Raw genomic sequence first — 24,819 nt, 5'->3', positions numbered from 1 at the left:
CAATATATAAAAATACAGAATACCCCCAAAAAATTCACAGTGTCTAAAGGCAGTGATTATAGTCTAGGTCACCTTTATATGCTAATAGTACCATCATGTTCAATTGCATAGGAAGGGTGATGTGTCGTCACACTAGAAGTCCAATAATACTTGCCAGATTTTCCTTTTCAGGGAGTAAATATACTGTTTTCTACTAACAATTTCCTGTGTATAAAAGATCCAGTATTGCATCTGTCACTCCCTCCTCACCCATGCTTAAGTCCTAGCTAATGTCCCTCCTAACTTACCCTGTGTGCCAAAGGATGTTTCTGATTAATTAGCTCATCTGTTCAAAATATACACACACATCCAGATGTTATTGGAGATTAGTTGCATGTAGATAGATGTAACTCACAAGATCATGCAGCTGGGTGGCTTTTTGCCAGTGTTTTGACATATTTCTACTAAAACTCCTTTTGCTTCAGTTATTACTGGAATATACACAGTGGCCTCTCTGATGCTGTGGCATGTATATTACACAGCATCCCTATCCACTGAGGTTTCAGTGTAATACAGGAGTACTGGTATTGCTATGCCACATCATCTTTATTTCAAAACTATTTGTACTTGGAATTCTGACTATTCAGTACTATTTTTATAGCATGTAACCATTCATGCTGTCAGAGCCACTATGTTTGGAAAAAATAAATACTAGATTGAGCCAGGAAGAGGGAAGGTAGGAGGAGTCAAGCTCTAGAAGCAAACAAACAACAAGCATTGCAATGAGCAGAATAGGTTTTCTGCAGCTGGGAGCAGAACTACTGCTAACAGTCCAAGAAAGGCTCTAACTTGCGATGTTCTGGCCATGAGAGTTAAAATACCAGATTCCCCAGGAGGGCTTGTTTTTGTGAGTTTTCTTGTGCAGTTTTGAAGGCTTCAGTGACATGGACAGCAGCTAACTTGGTAGATGCTTATCTGAACCAAACCTGACCTCAGAATTATTTGATGTCTGCTTTAAACTGGCTTAAATGAGGGATTCACCTATAGGAGGTTGCTCCCTTTTGAGAATTCACTGATCTATCAATTCAGCTCAGGCCAAATTCTGCACAACTGTTCATGGGAGTAGTCCTTACTTTGCACCCATTGAAATCACTGGCAATATCTGCACCCACTCCAGTGGGGTGCTGAAGCATGTCCTATATTCAGGGAGTCCCATTGGTGTCCCTGGCCAAGAGCTACATAAGTAATCTTGAAGGCTAAGCTGCGGTTTACAAAGGAGCCCAAAGGCACTAGATACCTGATTCTTACTCTATTGCCTGTCAGGCCCATTTGAAAATCTCAGCCTAGGGGGTGGTAGCACCTAGCCCTTAAATTACATAACCACACAAGGCTGTTGCTATCTAGCTCTTATATTACTACTCAAGTACATCGAAAACAACTGTGAAGTTCTTCAACTTGCAAGTGAAAAACTTCTTCCAGACCCCATTTAAGACGTTTTACTTTACATTTGTTGCTCTTACCTGCTACTTTGTTTGCACAATTATTCTCCACTTGTAGTTAAAAAGAAATACAAGAGTGATACACGCAGCTGCCTGAAGCCGATTAGTTGTACAGTGGCTACAACAATTGTGTACTTAGTCATTCTTAACCAGAACGTTTGGTGGAGAATGGGCATTTCTAACTACAAAAAAAAAAGTATTTTCAAGTTTTAAAAATCGTTTAGCTAGAAAGTATTAAATTTAATGAAAAGATGGGGTTTATAAATCCTTATTTTCGGTCTTTCGCCATGGAGTTTGAACACCAGCACTGCCTTTCTTAGTCTAAATTTTCTCTGCAGGTATTTGGATGGATGGATAGACAGTGTGTATATTATCAATATATACCCTATCTATGGATTGATAGATATGCATACTATTACATTTATTACACAAACTTTAGATTTACATTTTATAGGTATAAAAAATTCATACATTTGGTACAAAGAATAAACTGATCTCTATGGACAGAAATTTCATCTTGATGGGGGCTTATCTGATCAAATTAATCATTGGGATATCCTACATGTGGCACTTAACAGCTTCCGTTCCCACTCTCTACCTTAATTTCAGTAAAACTTCTATTTCATATTCTCAGAATAAGGCATTAATAACAGCAGTCATTACACCAAAAACATTCTTCTCTGGTATTTGTACATTTCATGTGTTTTTAAGAAGAGCATGTGGCTCATATTTACAAACATTCACAAGTACATTTTTAGAACAACAGCACAGCCTTTCTCCAGGAATTTTACTATGGGGTGTTTTGCTGATTGGTCTTGTTTATAAGTGATGTCTCAATCCAGCATGATTCAACAGCTGTTTTAGAATGGGGAGTGGATAACTCCATACATGCAACCTTTAGAGCAAGGGTGTAATGCATCTCTTCGTATGGAGGTGGAAAAAGAATGACTTAGTTAATCGCTACCCCCCCATACAGTTGAGTGCAAGACACTTACTACATTCATCAGGCTGTACAGCTGTATCCTATCCCAAATATTTGCAGAGAGTTACCTTTGCAGTTGCAAGATCAATGCAAGTTCTTGCTCTGTAACTGATCAGCATTTTGTTTCTTTTTCTAAAATTAAAAAAAAAAAAAAAAAAGCCAAAGCTGCTTTTAAAAAGCATTGCTATAGAACCAGAGGCATTGCTAGCACACTACACCTACTTTTAGATGACCCTAAAAAAGGCTCGGAAATGTAAGCAGTATAACGTGTGGCTGGAGGAGCAATTCAATCTCCTATGGGCATTACAGATCGGATGATCTGGTTGCCAAATTATGTGCTAGAACCAGACAAACGCAAGAATATAATTGTATATTGTGTCATTAACCTGGCCCACATTGGAGAGCGCAGAAGGAATTCACCTCACCTCGCATTAACCCTCACGTTAATGGAGTAATAAGTGGTCAGGGTTCCCCATTCTTCCTCCCTCACCCCCCACTTCTACTTTCTGTTTGAATGGAGGCTAAAAACTCTCACTGTGATTGCCAAGTCCATGAAGCCATTCGACTGGCTAATATGAATGACTCTGAAATGTCTTGATGAAAATATACCCCCTGCCCCAATGCCCACAAATACTATAAGAGATGCACCTTTTGAGCACAATGGAAGCAGTGATCACTGAGTTGAAAGACTAAATAATTTCAGCTGTTACATGGCTTTTTTTTTTTTTTTAAAGGCAGTTTAGAGTCTGCAAATAGAAATGTTTGAGAGGCAAAAAACTCCAAAAACCCTGCAAGGTTTGACTCACTTGCTCGCAATTTTAAGAACGGCAGCTGTAATCCTGCCAATAAACGATGCCAGTATAACTCTCCAACACGGAACCATCTGAAATGGAAGCTTAGAAATGGCTTTAGTTTGTAATTAATGTCTATAGTGATCTTGGGCTTCAATGGTTTTTTAGAACTGCTGTCAGAGATGGCAAATCCCTATTGCTTGTCTAGTGCAACAGTTTTCAATCACTGGGCTCTGCACCAATCCTGTAACTTTAGGTTGGGATTTTTCATAGCCTCAAGGGAATTAGGTACCTAACGCCCACTGAAAATCAATGGGGCTTTTGTGACCAGTGCCTCTGTGTCTTAATGTTCTGTGTCCAGTGCACCCTTACTGCCTTCCCTTCCATTCACATTGCAAGACTGGGATTTGGAACAGCCTAATCACCATGGTGGTTTAGAGGACATCTAGCTGAATAGGTGGAAGAAACTAATATTAGAACCAGATTAATTTTATTTATATGGAGTTTGTCCCAATTTACATTGGTGTAAATGGGAGCGGAAGCTGCATCAGCTAAACTGGTACAGTTGCCAGCAAAAAATTATTGAGCTAATTGAAGATGCTCACTGATGTAATGTATTATAAAATTCTATTTCCTTACAGCTACAGACCACTCGCATAGGTTAGGGTTCACCTAGTTTAGAAATAGGTTACTTTGTTCTCCTGCTTTTGGTTCTACACTGTAACACCAGGTTACAGAATCCACCTCTGCTCTTCTTCAACGTTAGGATTTGTACATTTGAGTCATGAGCAGCAAAGCCTTGTCTCAGCTCCCATTTACCACCTATATGAATGAGTGTGTGTGCAACGACTAGCTACATCTCAGCCCAACCTGCCAGACAAGTGTCTGTGAAGTGAAAGCAATGAGAAACTAGCAAAGTTCTGGCTTACAGTGAAATCTGTTGAATGTAACAAATATAACCCAAACTGCTTGAAACACATCCAAGGCAATGACTGAAAATAGACATGGCAATTGCTGAAGTAAGATGCATACAAAGAATTCAAGTTCTGGAGCTACTTGGAGCTCATGCGTGTTTTGCTTTGTACTCGTATCTCATGCTCAGTATTGTGACATTCTAAAAATCTTAGCATCAGGAGTTCATTATAAATAGCTAGAAATATTAACAGTGTCAAACTTGCTCACATTGCTAACACATTTGATGGAACTGTCCATTAAGCATAGGCGATAGGTTTTCTTTTGGCCAAACAGTAATGTCAGACATACATCTGGTTGTACACACCATAACTTCTGCAGCAGTCCAATACAATTCTGAAGGACACAGGCACACACACAAAATTACATTTCAAGGCTGGATATAATGTTTAATAATGCTACAGTCCCAACTTACTGTAATAACTGTAGCAAGATTTTTTTTTTGTTTCTAGCTGAGAAATCTAAAGAAATATTGGCAAACAATGCACATTATTCAGATGTATAATTATTTGATGGAGTACTGACTGGAAGACACTATAAGAATGTGCAGCAGATTTTCTGCATCATGGTATACTATGAATACATTCCTTAGAAAAATACCGTGCCAAAAATTGAGAATTTCTCACTTTTCAGAAATAAGTGAACTAAAAAATAAGAATAAAATAAGAATTCGGCCCAAGCATAGTGATTTCACAAGAGGAGGCTTAGCCCTCAGTCGTCATTTTTTGCAGATATGATCAGAATCAAAGTTGGAGGAAAAAAGAGTAAATGTCATTTCAAAGAAAGCTCATGGCACATGTTCAGCACTCCTCACATTTCTTCCAGTGATGTAAATATCTTTGATATGCAATCCATGTCTCATTAGTCCAACATTTACATCTCATTGCCTGTACAATTTTATTTTAATTAAGACTGGAAACATTCTGAAATGCTTCTTTGGGTAGAGTAGTTTGTGTGTTTTCTTTCCTCAGTTGAAGTGGATGTTACCAAAGAAGATTGTAGAGGCTATTTCCTGCAATAGGTAAGGAATCTTCTGATGATGCTGGAAACACCACCAGAGAAAGTTATTTTTGCAGAACTTTCTTCCAGTTCCTAGCATGCTGGATTCCCATGCAGCTCATCATTCAATGTACCATCATTGTCTAGTCACATCAAGAGTGCGCCTCACTGTACAATCATCATTTGCTCCATGATGCTATCTGTTACGTTTCTTAGAACACACTGGTATAGCGTAGTGGAAACCTAGTGCAGCATGTAATCAACTCCTTGGCAATTCAGGCCTCAAACAGAAATACTGATCATCCAGCCATGACTATTTGCAGCATTAAGTGCCATCTCCAGCCAAATAGTCACAAAAGCCTATGCATAAATGCAATGGTCCATGGTCCATAAGCATTCTGTCCACTTAAGGAGATGTGCTGTTTAAAAGTAATAGTTAACCAAAAAAAAAAAAAAAAAAAGGCCCTACTTGTACAATATTTACATCTAGAGACCGGGCCAATATTTGGTCCATAAACTCAGTTTAAAAAACAATTCATATAGGATGTGATCCAGTCCTGGGACAGTCTGTCCATCATCAGCTGTTGGTAAAGGTCCTTCCAGGGGAGGCCTCAGGCCTGTAGTCATATTTGTTCAGTGTACTGGGATAATAGGTTGTAGTGTATACGTTGGTTTGCTGCAAGGGGTAGAAGTTGGTCCTGTCATCTGGTATTAAGTTGTTCTTGTTAAGCGTCTGTAAAAGGTAAAAAAGAAATGACAGATATATAAATACTATTTTGTAACTGCTCTTTTCTATCTTCAGATCTTTCTCAGATTCCTTCTCCAGCATGGTCTCCAACCCAGGCCACTTACACCTTCCCTCCAACTGGGAGGGTAAGATGGGTGTGTACCATACAGGGCTCTTTCTCTTTGTGGAGTCAGTGGGTGTCCCCACTGCTCTTGCCATTTCTGCGTGAGTGGATCTGTGCTCAGCCACTACTAGAGCCAGAATCCAGAGTCTTCTCCAGAGACCCAGATTCTCCTAGTAGATGGCATGATGTCTGATCATCATTGTCACACAACCATGCTGGGCCTAACGAAGACTGAGTGGTGAACTACACTCAATCTATTCCCTTCCAGAGTGTTCATTGTACAGCCGCCAGCTCCCTGCCACAGCAGTTACCAAAATGGCACTTCTTTTCTCTTTGGAAGAGCAGGTGCACATTTACCTGATCTCCATCTCCATTGGTAGATATCCAGGTTTGGACCCCCCGATATTAAGTGTGTCACTTCTGTCAGCTACAGTATAAGTAACAAGTCATGGTCACTTCTTGAAAAACTAAAATGACTCAAGAAATTCAACAACCAAGTAGCAAGTGTTGTCAATAGCAGCAGAAAAAATGAAAAATACAAAAGTACCTTTTTACCACTGGAATTTAGAAAAGAGGCAGGGACTTTTCCTTCCCCTCATCACTTATATTCATGCCACCAGAAATTGGTTCCCTCCTCCCTCCCTGCCTTGGTGTAAAATCCATTGACATGCCAGGTGTTACCAGCTCAAAATGATAATTGGAGGAGAACACACCTCTCAGAAAATAGATCCTTTCCCTTGCTAGTGATGTCATTTCAATCCCACAATGCACTGCACTTATGACGCATGCTCATGGAAGGCTTTTATTTTTCAATAATTGCATGCCTCAATCTCGTGTGGGGACCTTAATCTGTTATGCTGCAACAAAGAATTTGTCCCTTGTTCTGAGGCAACGCAAGGTATGTATTCCACTTATACCCTTAAAGTAGGTGCACACTGCACTTCCAAAAAGGGTGCAGATCTCTGAGATTGGCTAGTTCAAGCGTCTTGCCATCTGGAGTGAAGAATGTCACCCATTTGAAAGGCAGCCTGGTCCGGAGGACTGAATATAGGCTTTGGAGTCCGGAACTCCTGTGTTATCATGCAAATGAGTTCTAATGAGTCCTCTACTGGCAGACTATGACCTTGGGCAAATTATTTCACTTGTTGCCATAGGGGGATAATAACGCTTACTTACCTATCTCCCAGCAGTGATGTGATGATTAACTGGCTAATGCTCAACAAGTGCTCAGGGCCCAGTCCTTCCAAACTGAGAAGTACCTTACTCGTGCATATAGTCCTAGGCGCTTCAGCAGTGTCCATGTGTGAGTGAAGCACTGCTCTCTGTGCATAAAGGTAGCATCAGGCACTATATGCATGCCAAATATTATTAGAATGGGCAGAGCACCTACTTTAGAGGTGCAAATGCTAGATAATCTCCAACTAGCCAATAAGGGATAAGAATGTCTTCTGCCCTCAGAAATGAAAGGAAGATGTGATAGGAAGTGTTATGCGTTGCTCCCAATCATGCAAATAATAAACGAAGTAGTCTGTTGGTTAAAGCTCAGGGCAAGAAGTCAGGGAATTTGAGTTAAATACTCTGGCTCTGCCACTTTCAGTGTGCCCTTGGGAAATTCATTTAATTTCTCTGTTTCAGACTCCCCATCTGTAAAATGAAGATAAAAACACCCAGTTTGGTCAAACAATTGAGATGCCTGGGTAAAAGGCACATTATATGTGCAAAGTATTATTATTGGTATCTTCGGGAGATCTTCCAAGGCAAATGAATGGAGTTGTTCTTGCTTACTGTACATAAGGATTGTTATTTCCTAGCCAGTCTGAATTAGCTCCATATACTTAACACATGCAATTAAACACTTCACGCCACAGAAGGCGTGTGGAGCCCCATTCTCCAAGTGAGCATAAAACACCGCCAGATCCACTCAGTTGCGCAGTAGTTTTCAGAAGCATAAACGGGGACAAGAGGAGCAGGCGAGTGAGGAAGTGGCATCCTACATGGCCAAGTGCTGAGATGATGCTGAGAGAAATCTCATGGGTTGCATACTGTGGCGAGGAGCGGGCTGTCAGTATATGGATGTGTGAGAGGGGGCTGGCCAATTGGGATGCCCTCAGGCGGTCACAGCAGCTGCAGCTTAGCTGGATCTCCTTTTGCAATTTCATTAAGGGTTCAGAGTAGAGATGAGTCCAGATCAAAACCCCAGACCTAAACACCCCTGAAATTTGGTGACAATCAAATCCTGGTCAGAAATAAGGGCCCACCTCTAGCTAAAAATGAAAATCACAGCCCCTATTCCTTGGGTCTTCAGCTGGAATGACTGTAAATTTCAGAATATCCTGCAACACTTTAAATCTCGTGACTGAAAGCAAGCTTTGCATTTAATTAACAAAATTTGCATTCATTTTCTCTCGCTCTTTTTCCTATAACAATTAGGAAAAAAACCCACAATTGTTTCTTTGCTCTCTATTTTTTTGCTGAAAGGTCTTATATCTTTGGGAAATACCTTATGAAAATGGTTTAAGGGATTTATAATGCAATTAGCTGCAAAGAATTTGTCTCTGGCAATATTAGGATGGCAGAACAAGCCCTAAATAAATATGATCAGTGTACAGCACCTTAATGTTTTCCAGCTCAAACATATTGTTGGTCTTATTTTAATAAATAGATGATTAAGCTCCCAGGCACTAAAAATTGGTTGATATTTTTGCAAGAGGGGAAATTAGGCAGCAGTGAATTTTAGAAATCCAAAAATCCAGAAGTGGATTGCAATTAAATCTTGGGGGGCTGCCTCACTTGTTTTAAGAGGTTTAACCCTTGCTCCCTGCCTTTCTCTCTAGGCAGGGATGACAGGCAGAGGTGGCAAACCACCCCTCTGAAGATTTTTCATGGGTTGCTCCATCAAGGTAGGCCACGACTCAGACGATGGACCAAATTTTATTCCCAGTGTGCTGAACTCGATGGAGTTACCCCAGGGGCGCATTTGGCCCACACTGAACGGACAGGGGTCTCCAGCCATGATTCTGAGATGGCAAGTTCCTGTGCACTCATTGCTACAGTGCTGGCTCCCGCCCCAAAACCAACCGCATCCAACACCAAAGCCCAGCAACAAGCTCCGTCATCTTGGCAATGTTCATGCTGTTTCTCAGCAGCTGAGTGCCCAGGAAGTGGCAGCTGAAAGCATCATGCATGTGCAGTGCAGAGGAAAGCATAAATGCCCTCAGAGAAGAGACACTTGCTATCTGTCTTTCCAGGAACTTCCATGGGCCTCATCACCATAGGCGCTCATCTTGCTAATCCAGTACAGCGGGTGCAGCACAGGTTACCCTCCACACAGCTCTCGGGAAGATACAAGGAGAAGAGACTTGCCTCTGCCAGTGTAGATTGTGGTAGATTTTATATTGGCTCATTTAAAAAGCTGAAGCAATGGTGTTGCCATCACTTGACAGCCTAACAGGCCTCATTGTCAGGACTCTTTTCCTGATGTTGAGTTTATATTGTCCCTTTCTTAATTTCATCCCATCACTCATAGCTATAGTCCCTCATTAGTAGCACTAACTAATGCCTCTTCCTCCTTGATGTTTACAACCTCTCTTAGTGGTTATCTGTGAGCAGGAGGGATAGGGCTATATGCATTTCTCCCACCCCTTTGCATTTAAAGGTCTTATGTAGGTAACTCCACCCTTTCCTAGGGTTGAAATATCACTCAGTGCACAATGTCTGGGCAATACACAGTTCTATCTGAGAACCTTCCCAAACACAGATGGGAAAGGGGTTTCACGCTCTCAGCTTCGGCCCCATCCTGCCCTGAGAAGAAGGAATCTTACTGCAGTTTTAGAGGCGAGGTGTCACACAAGAGTATCAGAATTACTACAGGACTTGTAGCAGCACTTAGAATCTATGGTGATGTTAATGCCTATGAGCTAGATTTAGATATAAACTTGTTTCATTCAGGAGCAAAGAAGAACTCAGATCACACTGATCAAATATCTACCACCTGCTTCCTTCAGCCTGGAGATCAGCAGTATCAGCAAAGCCAAGTTGTATTTGCCAGTCTATCCATCCAAGAACCTTTTAGCAGATGGCTTGCCAGCAATATATGCTAATCTGACCAAAACCCATTACTCAAGGGCAGGCACTAGAATTTAAACTTCTTCCTTTAAAAGATTTTTTACTGTATTATATTGGCATATGAATAAAACACAAGAAAGACTCTTCTGTCCTAGGAATATTAGTTTGTCATATATGGACATTTTCAAAAAAGTGAAGAAAGAGATTACTGAGAGATGGTTTGAGATAAATGCTGCATTTTGACATACTATTGCGGTCAGCAAATTTTAAACAAAAAATGTCCTGAAATCTAATGTTTAACCTTGGGCTAGCAGAACACTGAATAACCCAATATTTACAGAATGTATAAGCAGGGTATAGTTGGCATTAAAATAATTGTAGAAGCATAATGCTCCCAAAAATCCCTTTTTCATATATTGTCATAACTGCTGAAGCTTATATAAAATATATGTTATATTGGATGGAATATTTTGCATGGACATGTGTGTGCGTGCATTATATAACATATAAACGCAGGCACACTCAGTTGCATCCCATCCAAGACAAAGGTTCAATAAAGCAGAGTGTTAGTACTCTTAAATATGACTGGCATTATGGTATATTTGTTCGCTAGATCTTTTTAATCATTTTATAGTCATATTTTTAGGCTAAGTAAAACATTCAGACTTTCTGATTACTAACCTCCTATCCCATAAGCCTTATCCCATGCAAAAAATTCTGCCCTTGTTCCAAGTCATTAAATCATAATCCATTAGCGAACTGGATTATAATCCGACACATCTATCAACACATAACGATATTTAATAATATAGAAAATCCAGTGCAAATCCAGTTTGATCTAGGATATATATGCCCTGTATGTACATTTGTTACTTGGACATATACATTTGTGCTCAAACTTTTCCAAATTTCAATTTTTTGATCAAAATTTGGCTAAGCTTCAAATTTTGACTAAAAAAATAATATATGTTTTTTACAAAAATGTTTCAATTTTTCCTCATTTTTGACCAGCTCTAGTGAAAAGGGCAATTTTTTAAAGTGTATTCGCTATAAATACTTTCCTTCCATACATATACCTCCAAAATCTAAGTTAAAACAACAGGATTTCTAACACAGTGAAATAATACAGAAAGACTTCTAGTAGGCCTCATCTAGTGCCTTATTTTCCATTTACTTCCACATCTGGCCAGTCCTCTTAGCACTTCAGACTCCTGTCCCTTTTTTGGAGATCTCCTAGGATCTTGAGGGCAGATCTTCATCTTCTGTAAATTGTCATAGCTGCATGAACATCAATGGAGCTGTGACCATGTGTACAAGCAGAAAATCTGCCCCAACATCTTTCTGCCACTGCTGGATATTTCTCTCTCTCCCTTTTCTAGACAGCAGGTATTTTTAGTTAGGTGACCCTCTTGTAACATCTCACTCATCATTTGCGATTAACCCCTAAATCACCATGTTAATCTCATCCTGGATTCAGAGGTTTTATTTCAGGATGCATAGCTTTCCAACTGTAGCTTCCCCCACAAGATTCCTCTAAAATGCCATGATTGCACTTCCACTCTTGCAGTTTTGTATATAATGCGAGATCTCTTTCTACCATTAAAAACATATTGGTCCTAAACGATGCGTAAGGTGAAGAGGAACACAACAAGTAAGCCAGCCAAACAGTACTGAAGTCACTCCATACAGCTTTAAGCTTTGTCGTGCATTGTGCAGCGGATTTAAGCAATCGCCTGGAACTGGTGTCTAGATAGCGAAGTGACTGGACTGTTTTAGGGAGACACAGCATTAGACTACACCACTCATTCACAATGGGACCCCACAAGGTCCAAATTGGGACCATATGCAAGTAGAGCTTGATATCGTGCTTCCACTGTAATTAAGTGGAATCATGAATTCAGAGGCACAACATTAAGCTTTTAAAGAATAAAATGAGTGGTTTGGTTCCCATTTTCACTGGTAGCAGTATCCAATATCCTGTAGTAACAGTGATCTGAGACAGCAAGCTGGACACTTCTTTTTCCATGGGGAAGGAGTGAGGGAGAAGAGAATTACATAATGACAATAAAGCATCCCAGCTCCAGCCTTCTGCCTTTTTTGTGTTCTTTATGGGTCTCGTTTTCCTCGTAGTAAAATCAGTTTGGGTAATTGCTTTTTCAATACCGATTATTTATGTTTTATGGAGCTAGCCAGGCCCTTCTCATGAGAGGAAATTATTCTGTCATGGCAACATTAGCCAAATAGATAAGGGTTACTGAAATGGATTCAGCTTACGAACAATTTCCTACAGATCGCACTTCTCTGGAGTGGTGCAAGGTGGCAATCTCAGAACTATGATTAACCAGCAAATTGGGGAATAATTAACATAACAATTACATTAAAAATAAATAAAGCATATGATTAAAATCAACCCTTTTGGCATTTACTAGCACTAACAAAACAAATGATATACACCGCCCTCTCTCCTCTCCCACAAACAGGATGTTGTAACATTATCATGCCTCTCATGCTATACATTATAACCACTATTGGAAATACAGACAAATGCTGGAAAAGGCTTCGGAAGCCCATGGGTTTATTAGCCACACGTTATAAAAAAAATTCAGAGGCTCTGAGGTCTCTTCTGTCAAGTCGTCCTTAAATACACACGTCCTCTCTGATGCTGCAAAGACTTTCATATCTCCTGAACTGTACAACCTTTGGGTGAAATCCTGACTCCGCTGCAGTCAATCGCACAACTTCCACGGACTGCAATGAGGCCAGAAGTTTGTTCTTGAAGTAGTTCCATGAGACTCTTCAGGGTGTGTAAAGAAAGCCACATGTATAGGGCTTGGGGCCTTATTAACTATGCCCCCCCCAATTGTTTGCTATTGGAAAACAATGCCGCAATGCCATCCCAGCCTGTGAACTTCCTAGTCTCATCGGTCTGTATTTTAGACTGGAAGATCTTCTTCACTCACTGTTTGGTACTACATAGATCATAACACTCGTATTTCCGATCCATGGCATAGAGGCAGAGACTGTAGATGTGCTAAGACTAGTTATTAAACAAATCAAAATACTGCTAAGAAATAATCATACGTAGCATGTATAGGGCATTTACTAAAAGATAACTAATGAATCCTCTCAACATCCCTGTGAGGTAGCCAAGTTACCCCCCTTTTATACCTGGAGAAACAAAGACTCAGATATATTAAGGTCACGATTCAGAAAGGTACTTAGGCAGCTGCCTAACTTTAAGCGATCCCCCTAAAGTAAATGGAACTCGGCACATACAACACTCATGTTTAAGGATCTTTCTGAATTGGGACGAATGTAAGAGTCTGATTCCCAAGGGCACTGGGTCAATGGGAGTCCTTCCACTGACATCACTGGGTGTTAGATCAGCCCCTAAGTAATTTGTCCAAGTCACACCCATAGTGACCTCAGACTCATGAGTAGTTGTTATTCTTCTCTGCATGAGCAGTATCATTGGTTATTTGTTTCCAGTAGCACATACCATGTGCCAGGCACGCACAGACACAAAGGAAACCCCAAGCAACCAACACCCCAAAATTTCCCTCCGGTTTTGCCAGTATGGAGGTGCTCAGTATGGACCACAAAATGTCAGCTGCAGTCCCAACAGTGCTGTGGAAATACAGACTAGTGGTCTTGGCAAACGAGTCACGGGTTTGGGGCTAGGGTAGCAGTCTATGCCTGAGAATCCCTGCTCTATGATGGCTCTGTGCATGACCAACAAAATCACAGTGGCTTTGTCTGCCATTGTAACACATGGCAAGCTCATCTCCGAGGCCTGGTCGCCACTCAAAAATTAGGTCAATCTAGTTACGGCACCCAGGGGTGTGACAAATCCACACACACACACACACACACACACACACACCAAGTGACGTAGTTAAGCCAACCTATCCCACAGTGTAGAGAGTGATAGGTGAACAAAAGAATCACTCCCTTCTTGGGGAGGTGGCTTACCTACACTGACCCAAGCACCCTTCCTGTCAACGTAAGCAGGGTCTACACTGAAGCGCTACAGTGACACAGCTGTAGCATTACTCGTGCAGATAAGCCCTACAACGATGTAGCTACACTAGTACACATAGCCCGTGTGTGTGTGTGTGTGTGTGTGTGTGTGTGTGTGTGTGCATGCACGCGCACTGCATCAGTGCAACCTACCCTGCTAACATATTGGCGAGGTGTGAGCGCCACATCAGAGCAGCACAGGGCATTCAGACTGGGAGTTACACATGTATAGCTACCGCAGCAAAAAAAAATAAAATAAAAATCACTGTACAGCCAGGGTCTAATTTGCCAACCAATGCTTCCCTTAGGGCTCTGACAGCCTTCCTGCTTGCCAAGAACCTCCTGTGATGCTGTTAGACCAGATGCCAGCTCTTGCCATGGCATTAGGCCTCAGCTGAGCACTCACAAATTCATTGCTGGAAACCAGTCTGTTTCACCTGTGTGTCAGCGTGGCTATGATGGGTACTGGACTTATGACAATGTGTTTACTGTTTAGGCTTGATGACATGCTTATAAGTTGCTGCATGCATTAATCTTACTTACAATATCTTATCACGTGCTATGAAATAAAAGGTAAGTTTTTGCTTTTTAACTAAAAAAAAATGTTTGAACTCAATCAGGATGGATCATCTCCTGCCCATCAAGAAGGCCTATCAAAACTAACAGGGCCATTGTGGGACATCACAATATAAAGCCTCTGTTAATTGCCCCCGCGCACCCATGAAGTGGCTACATGCCAAAGAACTCATCAGATCAGCTTCAATTCTGGAAGTGGGAAATTAAACTTGCTGACAAGAAAAATTTTCATCGCTTTTTTACTGTTTGGACTCTCACAGGGCCAGCACTATGAACCAGAAGCAGCGATCCCCAGGATGAATCTGGGTTAGCCCTACCACAGATTCAGTGCTGACAGATTACTTCCACTTGGTCACCTTTTGAAACCATACATTCTAACTAATTTGTGTGTATATGTTTGCCTACTTAAACCTTACACTAACTCTCTCATTCTTTTTCTTAGTTAATAAATCCTTAGCTAGTTTAGACTAGGCTTGGCTACAAGCATTGTCTTTTGTGTGAGATCGAAGGTATACATTTACTTGGGGTAAGTGACCGTCTCTTGGGGCTGAGAGTAACCTAAATATTTTGTGCTCTTTGGTGCATAGCAACCACCTATCATTAATCTCTCTTGATTGGGTGGCAAGACAGACTGGAATGCGCAAGGGGACTGTCTGTGATGCCATGGTAAGACTGTTATAGTGCTTCAGGAGTTCACATTTGTTACTGGGTTGGTGAAATCTAATTATAGACCACACAACTAGTTTGGGGTCTCTGCCCTGCTTCTCGACAGTCTGCCCTGTGGTTGGTGCTCATGGTGATGAGCCGTTTCAGACAGTGTGACAGCTCCCTCCAACTACATAGCTGCCTTTTGCATACCTTCCGCAAGATTGCTTTGCTTTTTCCCCATGCTAAATCTCACCTGGCTATTTCCTTTCCAGTCCTTTCCCATGATTTTTCTATCGTGGCTGATGTTTGACACACCTCCCAATTTAGTATCATCTGATAATGTAATTAACATGCTGCCTGCACATTCTCCTAGATTGTTAATGAAGATGTCAAAGAAAACCAGGCTTTACACTGATCCTTGCTATGCCCCACAAGACACCTCCCCACAACATGGGTAGTTGCCATTAATCATTGCCCACCATTTATGGTCTATTAGCCAATTTTCAATCTCGGTGGCAGCCCTCAAATCCAAGCTGATCTGAATCTATTTGCCAAAAATCAGATTTTGTACAGCCCCATGCCAAATGTTTACTAAAGCGTATGGGTGAGTGGAGCTACGCCAATGTACAACAGACAAGGAGCTAGCCCTAGCTATCTTACAGCACCAGTCCCTTTCTCCTCTAACCTTGGAATTCAGTCCGAAGAAGTGATCACATTTCATTTCTCTTTGTACGCCTACGGGGTCCCAGTTCAGCTGTCAGTCCCACCCAAGTAACCTTCACTTCAAAGGATGTGATGCTGCATTGCAAAAAATTAATTCCGGGTGGCCTGCGTATAACACTTACACAGATGGGCTTCAAACCATTTGCCCAGGCATAACTGAAAGCCCAATATGGCCCACTCCAGTCATTGCTCCTAGTTTCCTTTTCCATTATGGCCAAGAACCTGAGCCCTAATGGTTAATGAGGATGGACTGAAGTTAAATACTCTTCGGAATAGGGGCCCATGTGCCTCCAGCTATCTCCTCTTAGCACCGAATCCAGCTGGCCTTACATGGAATTAATGCAGCTTCTCCTGGGACTGAAGTGAACCAGGTTTGGTGGTTTAACAGCTATTCAATTAGTTAAATAGGGATTAGAGCTCTCTCTTCCCTTGTATTTAATGCTTGGTACTCTCTAGATATGGTTTAATGAGAATTCCCCTGGTATACAAGCACCCGAGGGCAGGGCAAAGCCAGCATACTTAACTTGATGCCAAACCAACCCTGTATAGGGGATGGGACGGAGGGGAGGAGGTGGTATAGATGGCGTGTTGCTGCACTCCAGCAATCTAGGCTTCGGGAGCAGCCAATGCATCTTACAGCAGCCCCGACGCTGCTCTCAATTGCTCCTCAGGACCGTCCTGGTGCCTAGCAGCCTGAGTGTCAGGAAGACACAAAGTGTCAGGGTCCTGTTCTTGAGCCGCACCAGGTGCCAGACAACTGACCTCACATTTTTAGAACTGACGGTCTTCATTATTTCCTAATTACCAGACTCATTTTCTTTATTATTCCAATTATCGAAGTCATTCAGTACCTCAACTACTGTAGACTCAAAATTAATATAGTCTCCCTCCAAACGTATCACTGGGCTTACACTGTCTTTGGTATTTATTGTTTCCCTAATATATTTCTAAAGCGCCTCTTCATCGCTTTGCTTAGCATTCTGCTGTTGTGGGTTCCTCACCTCTTCTGCAAAGCTTTAACCAATTCTTTTTATATTATTATTAGTCCACGGCCACTCAGGACTTTATAGTTTTGACTATGCTGCATACCATTGCCTCTCCGGATTTCGTGGCAGCAGTGGAGGGAAAACTACACATCTTCCTTCTCCAGTAGCACAGGTCCCATGCCCCCTGAGCCAAAGACGAATCACCATTAGCTGTTCGGAGTAGGAGCCTAGGACATAACTCAGCAGCCCTGTGCTGGCCAATAGATAAATATACAGTAGCCGATTCACCTCCGTACTGTTTAATTCCCTCACGAATCCACACTGGCCACTTCTTCTTCCCTGAATTCTCCTTTTCTTCAGTGTGGAAACAAGTAAATGTCACCCCAAATGAAAGACAAACCTGGCATTTGCAATGACTAGATGGGGTGCACAGCTGGCAGAACAGGGGACACTAGCAAAGATCCTGCTCACGTGCTTATCACCCTCGGGACGGGGGAAGAGAGTTGAGTAAGCATTAAACATTTGGCAGGACAAGAATAAAGCATCCACATCAACAAGGAGAGGGTTCTCAAGCGGACTGAAAATCAAAGAGGAAGTCAAAAACGGATCGAGAGAATTGAACTGAAGCTCTCTCGACAATTACCCATGTGGCAATCTGGATTCCTGCCACCCAGCAAGCAGCCACAGCCCTGCAAAACAACGACGCGCACTAGCGTGGAAACCCGAGGACTACAGCAGCATGGTGAGCAGCTGTTTAACATTCCATGGGAGAGCTCTATCTGGGACAACCAGAGCGATGAGACATTCCAGCTCGAACTGGCAGTTTTCACTGATCTTAAAAAGAATTATCTATAGAACCGAGGCATATGTGAAAACCAGAGGGCAGCTTTCCCCCTCCCACCGTCCTGAATCACTGCTGTGATGGGGGAATGACCCCTCTGCTAGATGCAGATCACTCCACGGGCACAATCATCACATAATAGGCACACATCCAGGCATGCCTGACTGCTCAATTTGATTTGACCCAATGAAATAAAGAAGGGGGATGGGGGAGAGAGACACTGATAGATTTCAGCTGAATTGCATGGCTTAATCCTTTTTTCCCCCATCAGGAGCTTTCTTACTTTCCTTATGTAAATCTAGACTCCCCTGAAGTGATATTTGCAACTGCTGGATCATACAATGAAAGGCTCAGTGCTCTTTTGCCAACACATTCTTTTTCAAATAAGGCTATACTCGTGGCAAGTACTAAATGCCACGTAATGGGCCATTCAAACAGTTAATGTTCTTAAATGCCACTTTGCTCGGGGGAAACAGTCTTTGTTAAACGTGAAATTCACTGGGGACAGATTTTATGTTTCAATCTGATTTACTGGTTTTTGTTGTTGTTCCATCAGATTGCACCAGCTAAATCTCATTAAAAAAAAAACCACAGAGCCCAGGCTGATGCTAACAGGAAACTGTTGAGAACTTTCTTGATTGTGTTTTGTTTCATAAGTTGTTGACGAATATCTGAACTTTATAGCCCAATTCGTGGGACTCAAATGATGCACAGTGAAAGGGTCGTTGAAACAAAACAAATTCTTATATCACAACGATATCATGGCATGTGCTGTGACCACATGGGGGAAAAGTGGGTTAGCTAAATTTAGTTGAAGTAGCAACATATCAAATTAGATGATAGAAGACTGAGTCCTAAATTTTCCAAGTGTGAGAGAAGCAAATTCCCTCACAAACTAAGAATAATGTAGACAAACTTACCTCTGGATGACCCAAAGTAGCTAAAAGTCATTGAACCCCCAGCGGCTTCTCAGCTTTAAAAAAGATGCAATTTTCAGTAGCAGCAAAAAGAAAGATTTTTAAAACCAGACAGATATCCACAGCCCACTTGAAACTTTATTTCTCACTACACAGCTGCACCAATCTTTAAGACTGTGGATTCGTTCAGAATGATTATGCTTCAGCAAGGCAGAAATTCTTTTTCACGATCCCACATTGATATTTTGTTGTTATGAAATATTTTGCGATTGCTAACGAAGGGTGGATGACATTGTCTGGCATCCCTTGCAGAGGGCGTCATCTGCTACACATGAGTCTTTGGCTCTCAGTGTGATTGTTCACACTTTGTTGAAAGGCGTTTATTTTAGATTGTTTGATTTATATAGGTCCCATGGGATTTAATGAATATATTTTTCCATTTATGAATATTTTCTAATGACTGTATTTTCATTCAGAGGTATAACTTTGTTGGGTAAGTGTGATGTTCGCAGACTTACCCAAGTTAGTTTATAGTGGTATGATGTCTTCCTATAAACTCCAGGCACTAGGGGACACATCAAACATTTACAAGTTTCTTCCCGTTTTTTTACAGCCCAACCCTGAAATCCTCACTTAGTTTTCACTCTGTCCTATCACATGTAAAGCTCTCATTGGAGCAAATGGCAGTTTTGCCTGAGCAACAACTTCAGGATTTTTTACTTGGTTTCCAAGGGTTGGTGGGGGTGACAAGGACAAGATGTGTATTAGAGGAACTGGAAGCTTTGATAATTTGTTTGAGGCCTCTCTACAGAGAGTTTGATTTTAAAAGATACATGGGTATGTCTTCAAAATAAAGCTACAAGCTACCTTAAAAAAAGATATGTCAATCCAAGCACAGCTGGGAAGAAACTCTGCATGGTTGTCATTGCACCCAATCTTGAAAACACGCAATTCTCCTTAATCGGTATGACTCTGATCCAAAGTCCCCTGAAGTTAATAGAAGTCTTTCCATTGACTTCAATGGGATTTGGGTTTGGCCCTCTGTGCAGGTGCCTTTCCCAGACTATTCTCAAACACAGTCCACACACTTTGTAGAGTCAACACTTAGCCGCCTCCTTTAGTAACAAAAAAGAGAAAGTTCAGTTCGAGCCTTGTCTTCAGACATGGCTGCTCCTAGGCTCCTATCTCAGAACAGCTCAGCCCTGACCCTGGGTCCTCCTTGCCCTCAATCCACAATCCCTCCTCTCTTACATCAAGCACAGAGCTAACTAGCCATTGGCAAGAATGCATTGCTGAGCAATTCCCAGAAGAAACAAAACCTGCTAAGAATGCCAATCCCCTGCAGGTTTGCTCTCCCCTATTATAGTCAGTTATTAACTAATCAACCTGATAGTACTGGGATGTTGTGAGAGGTTCTGTAAGTCATTCTGCCATGATGCACAGAGCAAAGAGCTGCTAATTCTTATTTTATCATGCCCTTTTACTGCACAGTGTTTGATATTGTCAAAGCACTGTATGAATTTAACTAATTAATGAAACATGAACTACTTATTAGATGACCCCAAAAGTCTCTCTCTACAATTTATGAATAAGAACTTAAAATCTACATATCACTGATAAAAATGTATGTATGAAATCTTTTAAAATGTCACAGGTAAAATACCTAATAATAGGATCCAGAGAATCCCTGACAAAGCAAGATAGAAATTCAAAAGAAGCCAGGAAGATAAAACATTCTTGTACAAAATCCTGCCCTGGCAAGTTTTCATCAAAGGTCATTGTCATCTATGGTATTTACATCTGATCTGCATTAATGTGTTGCTGCACTTGAATGTCCCAACAAGGCTCATACCCACTAAGACCACCTTCATTAAATCTATCTTGATACAAAATTCACCTTGATTTACATTCCACATTCAGGGCTGTACATTTGAGTGGAACACTGTCAAACTTTCAGTCGTATTCACCTGCTGACCGGGGAACAAACATATTTTAAGATGAAAACAAAATAAAGGTGGTTGCAGAAGTCTTAGTAGTATCAAAAGAATAGAGAAAATCACAGAGCTGTGCATATGCTCATCCTTATGTTAGCATCCAGTCAATGTGCATGACTGGTTTCTTTTACTGCAAAGTAACCGACTGATCATATATTTCCTTATCTCAGGTTTTACTAACCCATATGAACACACATACACATCCTGTCCGTGTGCATTATTCTGACCCAGAAAATTAACTGGAATTTAAGTGTTTAGAATACTGACAGGCCAAGCCAAAATGTGATGATAATTCCATCTAATATATTTTAAAACTTAAAAAACCATTAAGAACATTTTTAAGTTTCCCTTTTTTAAAAACCAGAGCAGGGCACAAACACTCCCATCAAAACAAACTCCTACCAGAGATCAGTCAAGGCGGGGACAAACGAGCAGTGAAAAAATCCCTCAAGATGCTGCTGCTGTTTGTCAGCTACTCCCAAATACAAAACTAACTAATAATACTCCTTTGGCTTATGTTCCACACACACGCACAACCTCTCTCTAACTGCACTGACACTGCATTACTTAGAGAACAGTGAGGAAGTGACACAATGGAAGTGTAAGTCTAAGACTGTTGACTAGTACTAGAGGTTTAAGATAAGATGGGCTATATGCAAGAAGAATTTAAGGAGATACTATTTTACAGGAGGAGTGATGATTAGGGAGAAAGTGCTTCATTTAAATCAATATACTTCACCCAGTCCATACCACCCATTCCCCACTCCCTCTGTAAAATAAGATCTCTTTCAATTCTTCTTAATAAACAAGTCCCTTTTACCCTATACTCTTCCTCTTGTCTGTCCAATGACCTAAGATTTACATACTTCAGTTGTGTCACTTTTCAGTGGTCTCTAAATAACCCCGTCTTGTCCGTCATTCCTTATATGCGAGTTCCTCCTTTCCATTAACCACCTTCACTGCCCTACCTTGGGCTGTCTGCAATTAGCTAAAACTTCCGTCAAATAAAGTAATCTTAACTGGACACTCCAGAATGTGATCTAACTAATGCTAAGAATTTCTGTCTAATATATACCCCATCTTCAGAGAATCCCACATTCTATTAGCTTTTACTGTAGCTGCACACAAGACCAAATATTCAGATGTTCAGTCTGTCAAAAACCCCAGTCTTTTTTTGATACATTAGTAACTAATCCATTGCCGTTTTAAACTATGCCTCACTTGGATATTATTCCCACCCCATTGCATCAACTTTACACAGACATATTACATTCATTACATATTACAATATTACATAGTACATCCATTTGCTCAATCAATCAATAGTATTCTGTAACCAGCTGTATCCATCTGAATATTAACCACTCCCATTATTTTAGTATCATCTGCAAATGTCATGATTTTACACATTACAGTAATGTTTATATCATTACCAAAATATTCATATAGCGCCCTGCAAGTATTCATTCCTTGCCCACTTCCAAAAAGAACATGCACCCTTCACTCCAGCCCTCTGCATGCTGCCCATGAAGCAAGAAAGCAGTCCTGCAAAATGCCACTCACACAAGCAGGCTTTACTCACTAGAGCAGGCCTACAGACATTGTCAGGACTAGTCACATAACTGAAAAATTTACTCCTGTGGTTAAGGAGCTCTCAGAATTTGGCCTCAACCCTTTATCCATCTTTATAATTTATTACCTCCCCTGTATTCTGAGAGTTTATAGGATAATCCATCCTGTGAAACTCTGTCAAGAGCTTTCTCAAAATCCAGGTATTGTCTGCTGCTTTCCTTCTACCTAGATCGATATTTATTTAATTTTTAAAAAGGAATCCAATTTGTGTGACATGATTTACCTTCCACAAATGCATGATGACTCTCATTATTATGCTGCACCCTTATTAAACTAGGCAATTGTATCCTTAAGTCACCAGGAACTATATTTTTGAGATTGCATTTACCAACTTCAGAATCCTGCAAGGTGCTAAACAGCAGAGGAGGGGCCCAGCCTGTAGCACCCAGGAGGAAGTGCTCAGCACCTCAATCAAGACCACAGTTACCAGATAAGTCTGTACTTTTCAGACTCTTATAATTTTTCTTTAAAGTCCCAGAACAATGGCCATTCTCTTCCAATTACCTGGTATAGCACTTTTATCATTATTATTATTATTATTTATTATTATTATCGTGCTAACACCCAAAGGCCTCAATCAGGACTGAGGTCCTCTCGTGCTGGGTGCTGTAAAATGCATAGGTAGAAATAGTCACTGCCATGAAGAGCTTACAATCTATGGCCCTGATCCTGCAATGAGCATCATTCAAAGTCTAAGGGTACAGGGGTCTGCCTACACAGTGCTTATTGCAGGATCATAGCCTAAACAGGAAAGACAGGCAAGCCGTAATAGACAACATAAGCAAAATGTCAGTGGTACAGAACTATTGCAGGAGGAGGAGTTGTTTGTTTTTATTATGACTTCCAAACCATCCTCCCCAATGTTCCTGTGTCCCAAAACAGCCTACTCCACCCAAAGTCCCTTCCTGCCACCCCACCATTCTGCTATCTTATCCCTAATCTCATCTATCATCTGTAGACATCACCCATTATTATTTCTGTTTTACTCAAATACTTGTTTACCATTGTTCCAGTAATCTCAGTCTTCTCCAGCGCATTGTCTCTGGCACCTTCCTTCAACTCCTCCATGGATGTATTGTTAATGTTCTCCTTACCAAATACAGATGCCAAGAGAGCACGTGAGTTCTACCACCATTTCTTCCTATGTCCTTAAGACCAAATTCTTCCAACCTTACACACACTGAGTAGCCTCATTGGTTTTAGTGGAGCTACGTGCAAAGTGATACCTAGCATGATTAAGGATGGCAGAATTCAGTCCTTATTTTGTTGGCCCATGAATGGCCTCACCAAATCTCTCCTACTTTTCATTCTCTTGGTGTATTTAAAGAATCTCATCCTGTTTATATAAATATAGCTATTCGTACTTTAAGCTTTCCAAATTTTCTCTCCATTCCCCCTGCTTCTTTTTATCAAACACTAACAATGCTGTAAGGTTATTCTCCTTCTGAGTTCTTTATATATGTATCTACATTTTATATATGTATCATATTAGCACATACACACATACATTTATACTTAAGACCATAGCTAAATATACATGTATGTAGCTATTATCAATTTGCCAGTGGTGTTTCTTGTAAAGCACCCTACCTTGAATTCCATGGGCGTGTACTTTTCATTCTTGGGGGTCGTGTTGCCTTTGTAATGGAGATGGTTGGGAGTGGTTGGGTGGATAACAGTCGATTCCTGGGACTGCCGCTGACAGCGCTGACAGTACACATAGATCACAAACGTTAAGAGACTGGAACCAAAGAAGCAGGAGATCCCAGTGGCAATCAGATGGATGAGACTAAACCCTGCAAGCAAAACAACAAGTGGTGCACTTTTCGAAGAACAGCCTTCTTCCTCTCTTGACAAGAGCACAGGTACAAATCAGAGCTACAACACCTCAGAATTGATGGCGATAAGCTGTTGAAGCCAGAGTCTTGTGTTCTAATGTACAAATCAGTCTCCCCATTACGGCTCTGTCTTGCTGAGTTTAATGGGTCCATACATTGTTTTCTCAAAACTCTTTCCCTGTCTCACCACTCTCTCCCTCTATTGATATTGAAACTAAACATTGTGTTAAGCTGACAGCAAAAGAAATGAGGCATGTAGACAATACACATTAATGGGTTCCAAAGAATGGGCATGTCATGGAAATAGGGGGCTAGAAAAACTCAGGGTTTTTCTACTGGAAAATAAAAGTCCTCTTTGTTGGCTACCCAAAAGTATTCAGGGGGGGGGGGGGGGGGGGGGGAAGCAGCATGACACATTCCTCCTTTATGTAATCCCTAAGGATACATCAACGATGCAAAAAAGAAAAAAGAAAATCCACAAGAGCCTGGGTCAAGTGACTGTCATC

At 41.1% G+C, this 24,819-nt stretch overlaps 1 protein-coding gene across 1 annotated transcript in view; it reads right to left on the bottom strand.

Moving 5' to 3' along the window:
- Nucleotides 1–3,207: 3,207 nt before the first annotated feature.
- Nucleotides 3,208–24,819, bottom strand: part of SEMA5B (semaphorin 5B) — a 150,598-nt gene continuing 128,986 nt past the window's right edge. Inside the window, exons 20-21 of the mRNA XM_067549633.1 lie at nucleotides 24,066–24,271; nucleotides 3,208–5,955 (exon numbers count right to left, since the gene is read on the bottom strand). Of these exons, the coding sequence (XP_067405734.1) occupies nucleotides 5,800–5,955; nucleotides 24,066–24,271 (362 nt within the window). The 3' untranslated portion in view covers nucleotides 3,208–5,799. The remainder of the gene's footprint in view (nucleotides 5,956–24,065; nucleotides 24,272–24,819) is intronic.

The sequence above is a fragment of the Emydura macquarii genome, unplaced genomic scaffold, assembly GCF_026122565.2.
Source record: "Emydura macquarii macquarii isolate MOO-44397 ecotype Brisbane River unplaced genomic scaffold, CSIRO-AGI_Emac_v2 contig_1253, whole genome shotgun sequence".
Classification (NCBI taxonomy): domain Eukaryota; kingdom Metazoa; phylum Chordata; order Testudines; family Chelidae; genus Emydura; species Emydura macquarii.
The sequence above is the reverse complement of the archived record's forward strand: the minus strand, read 5'-3'. Positions and strand labels throughout refer to the sequence as shown.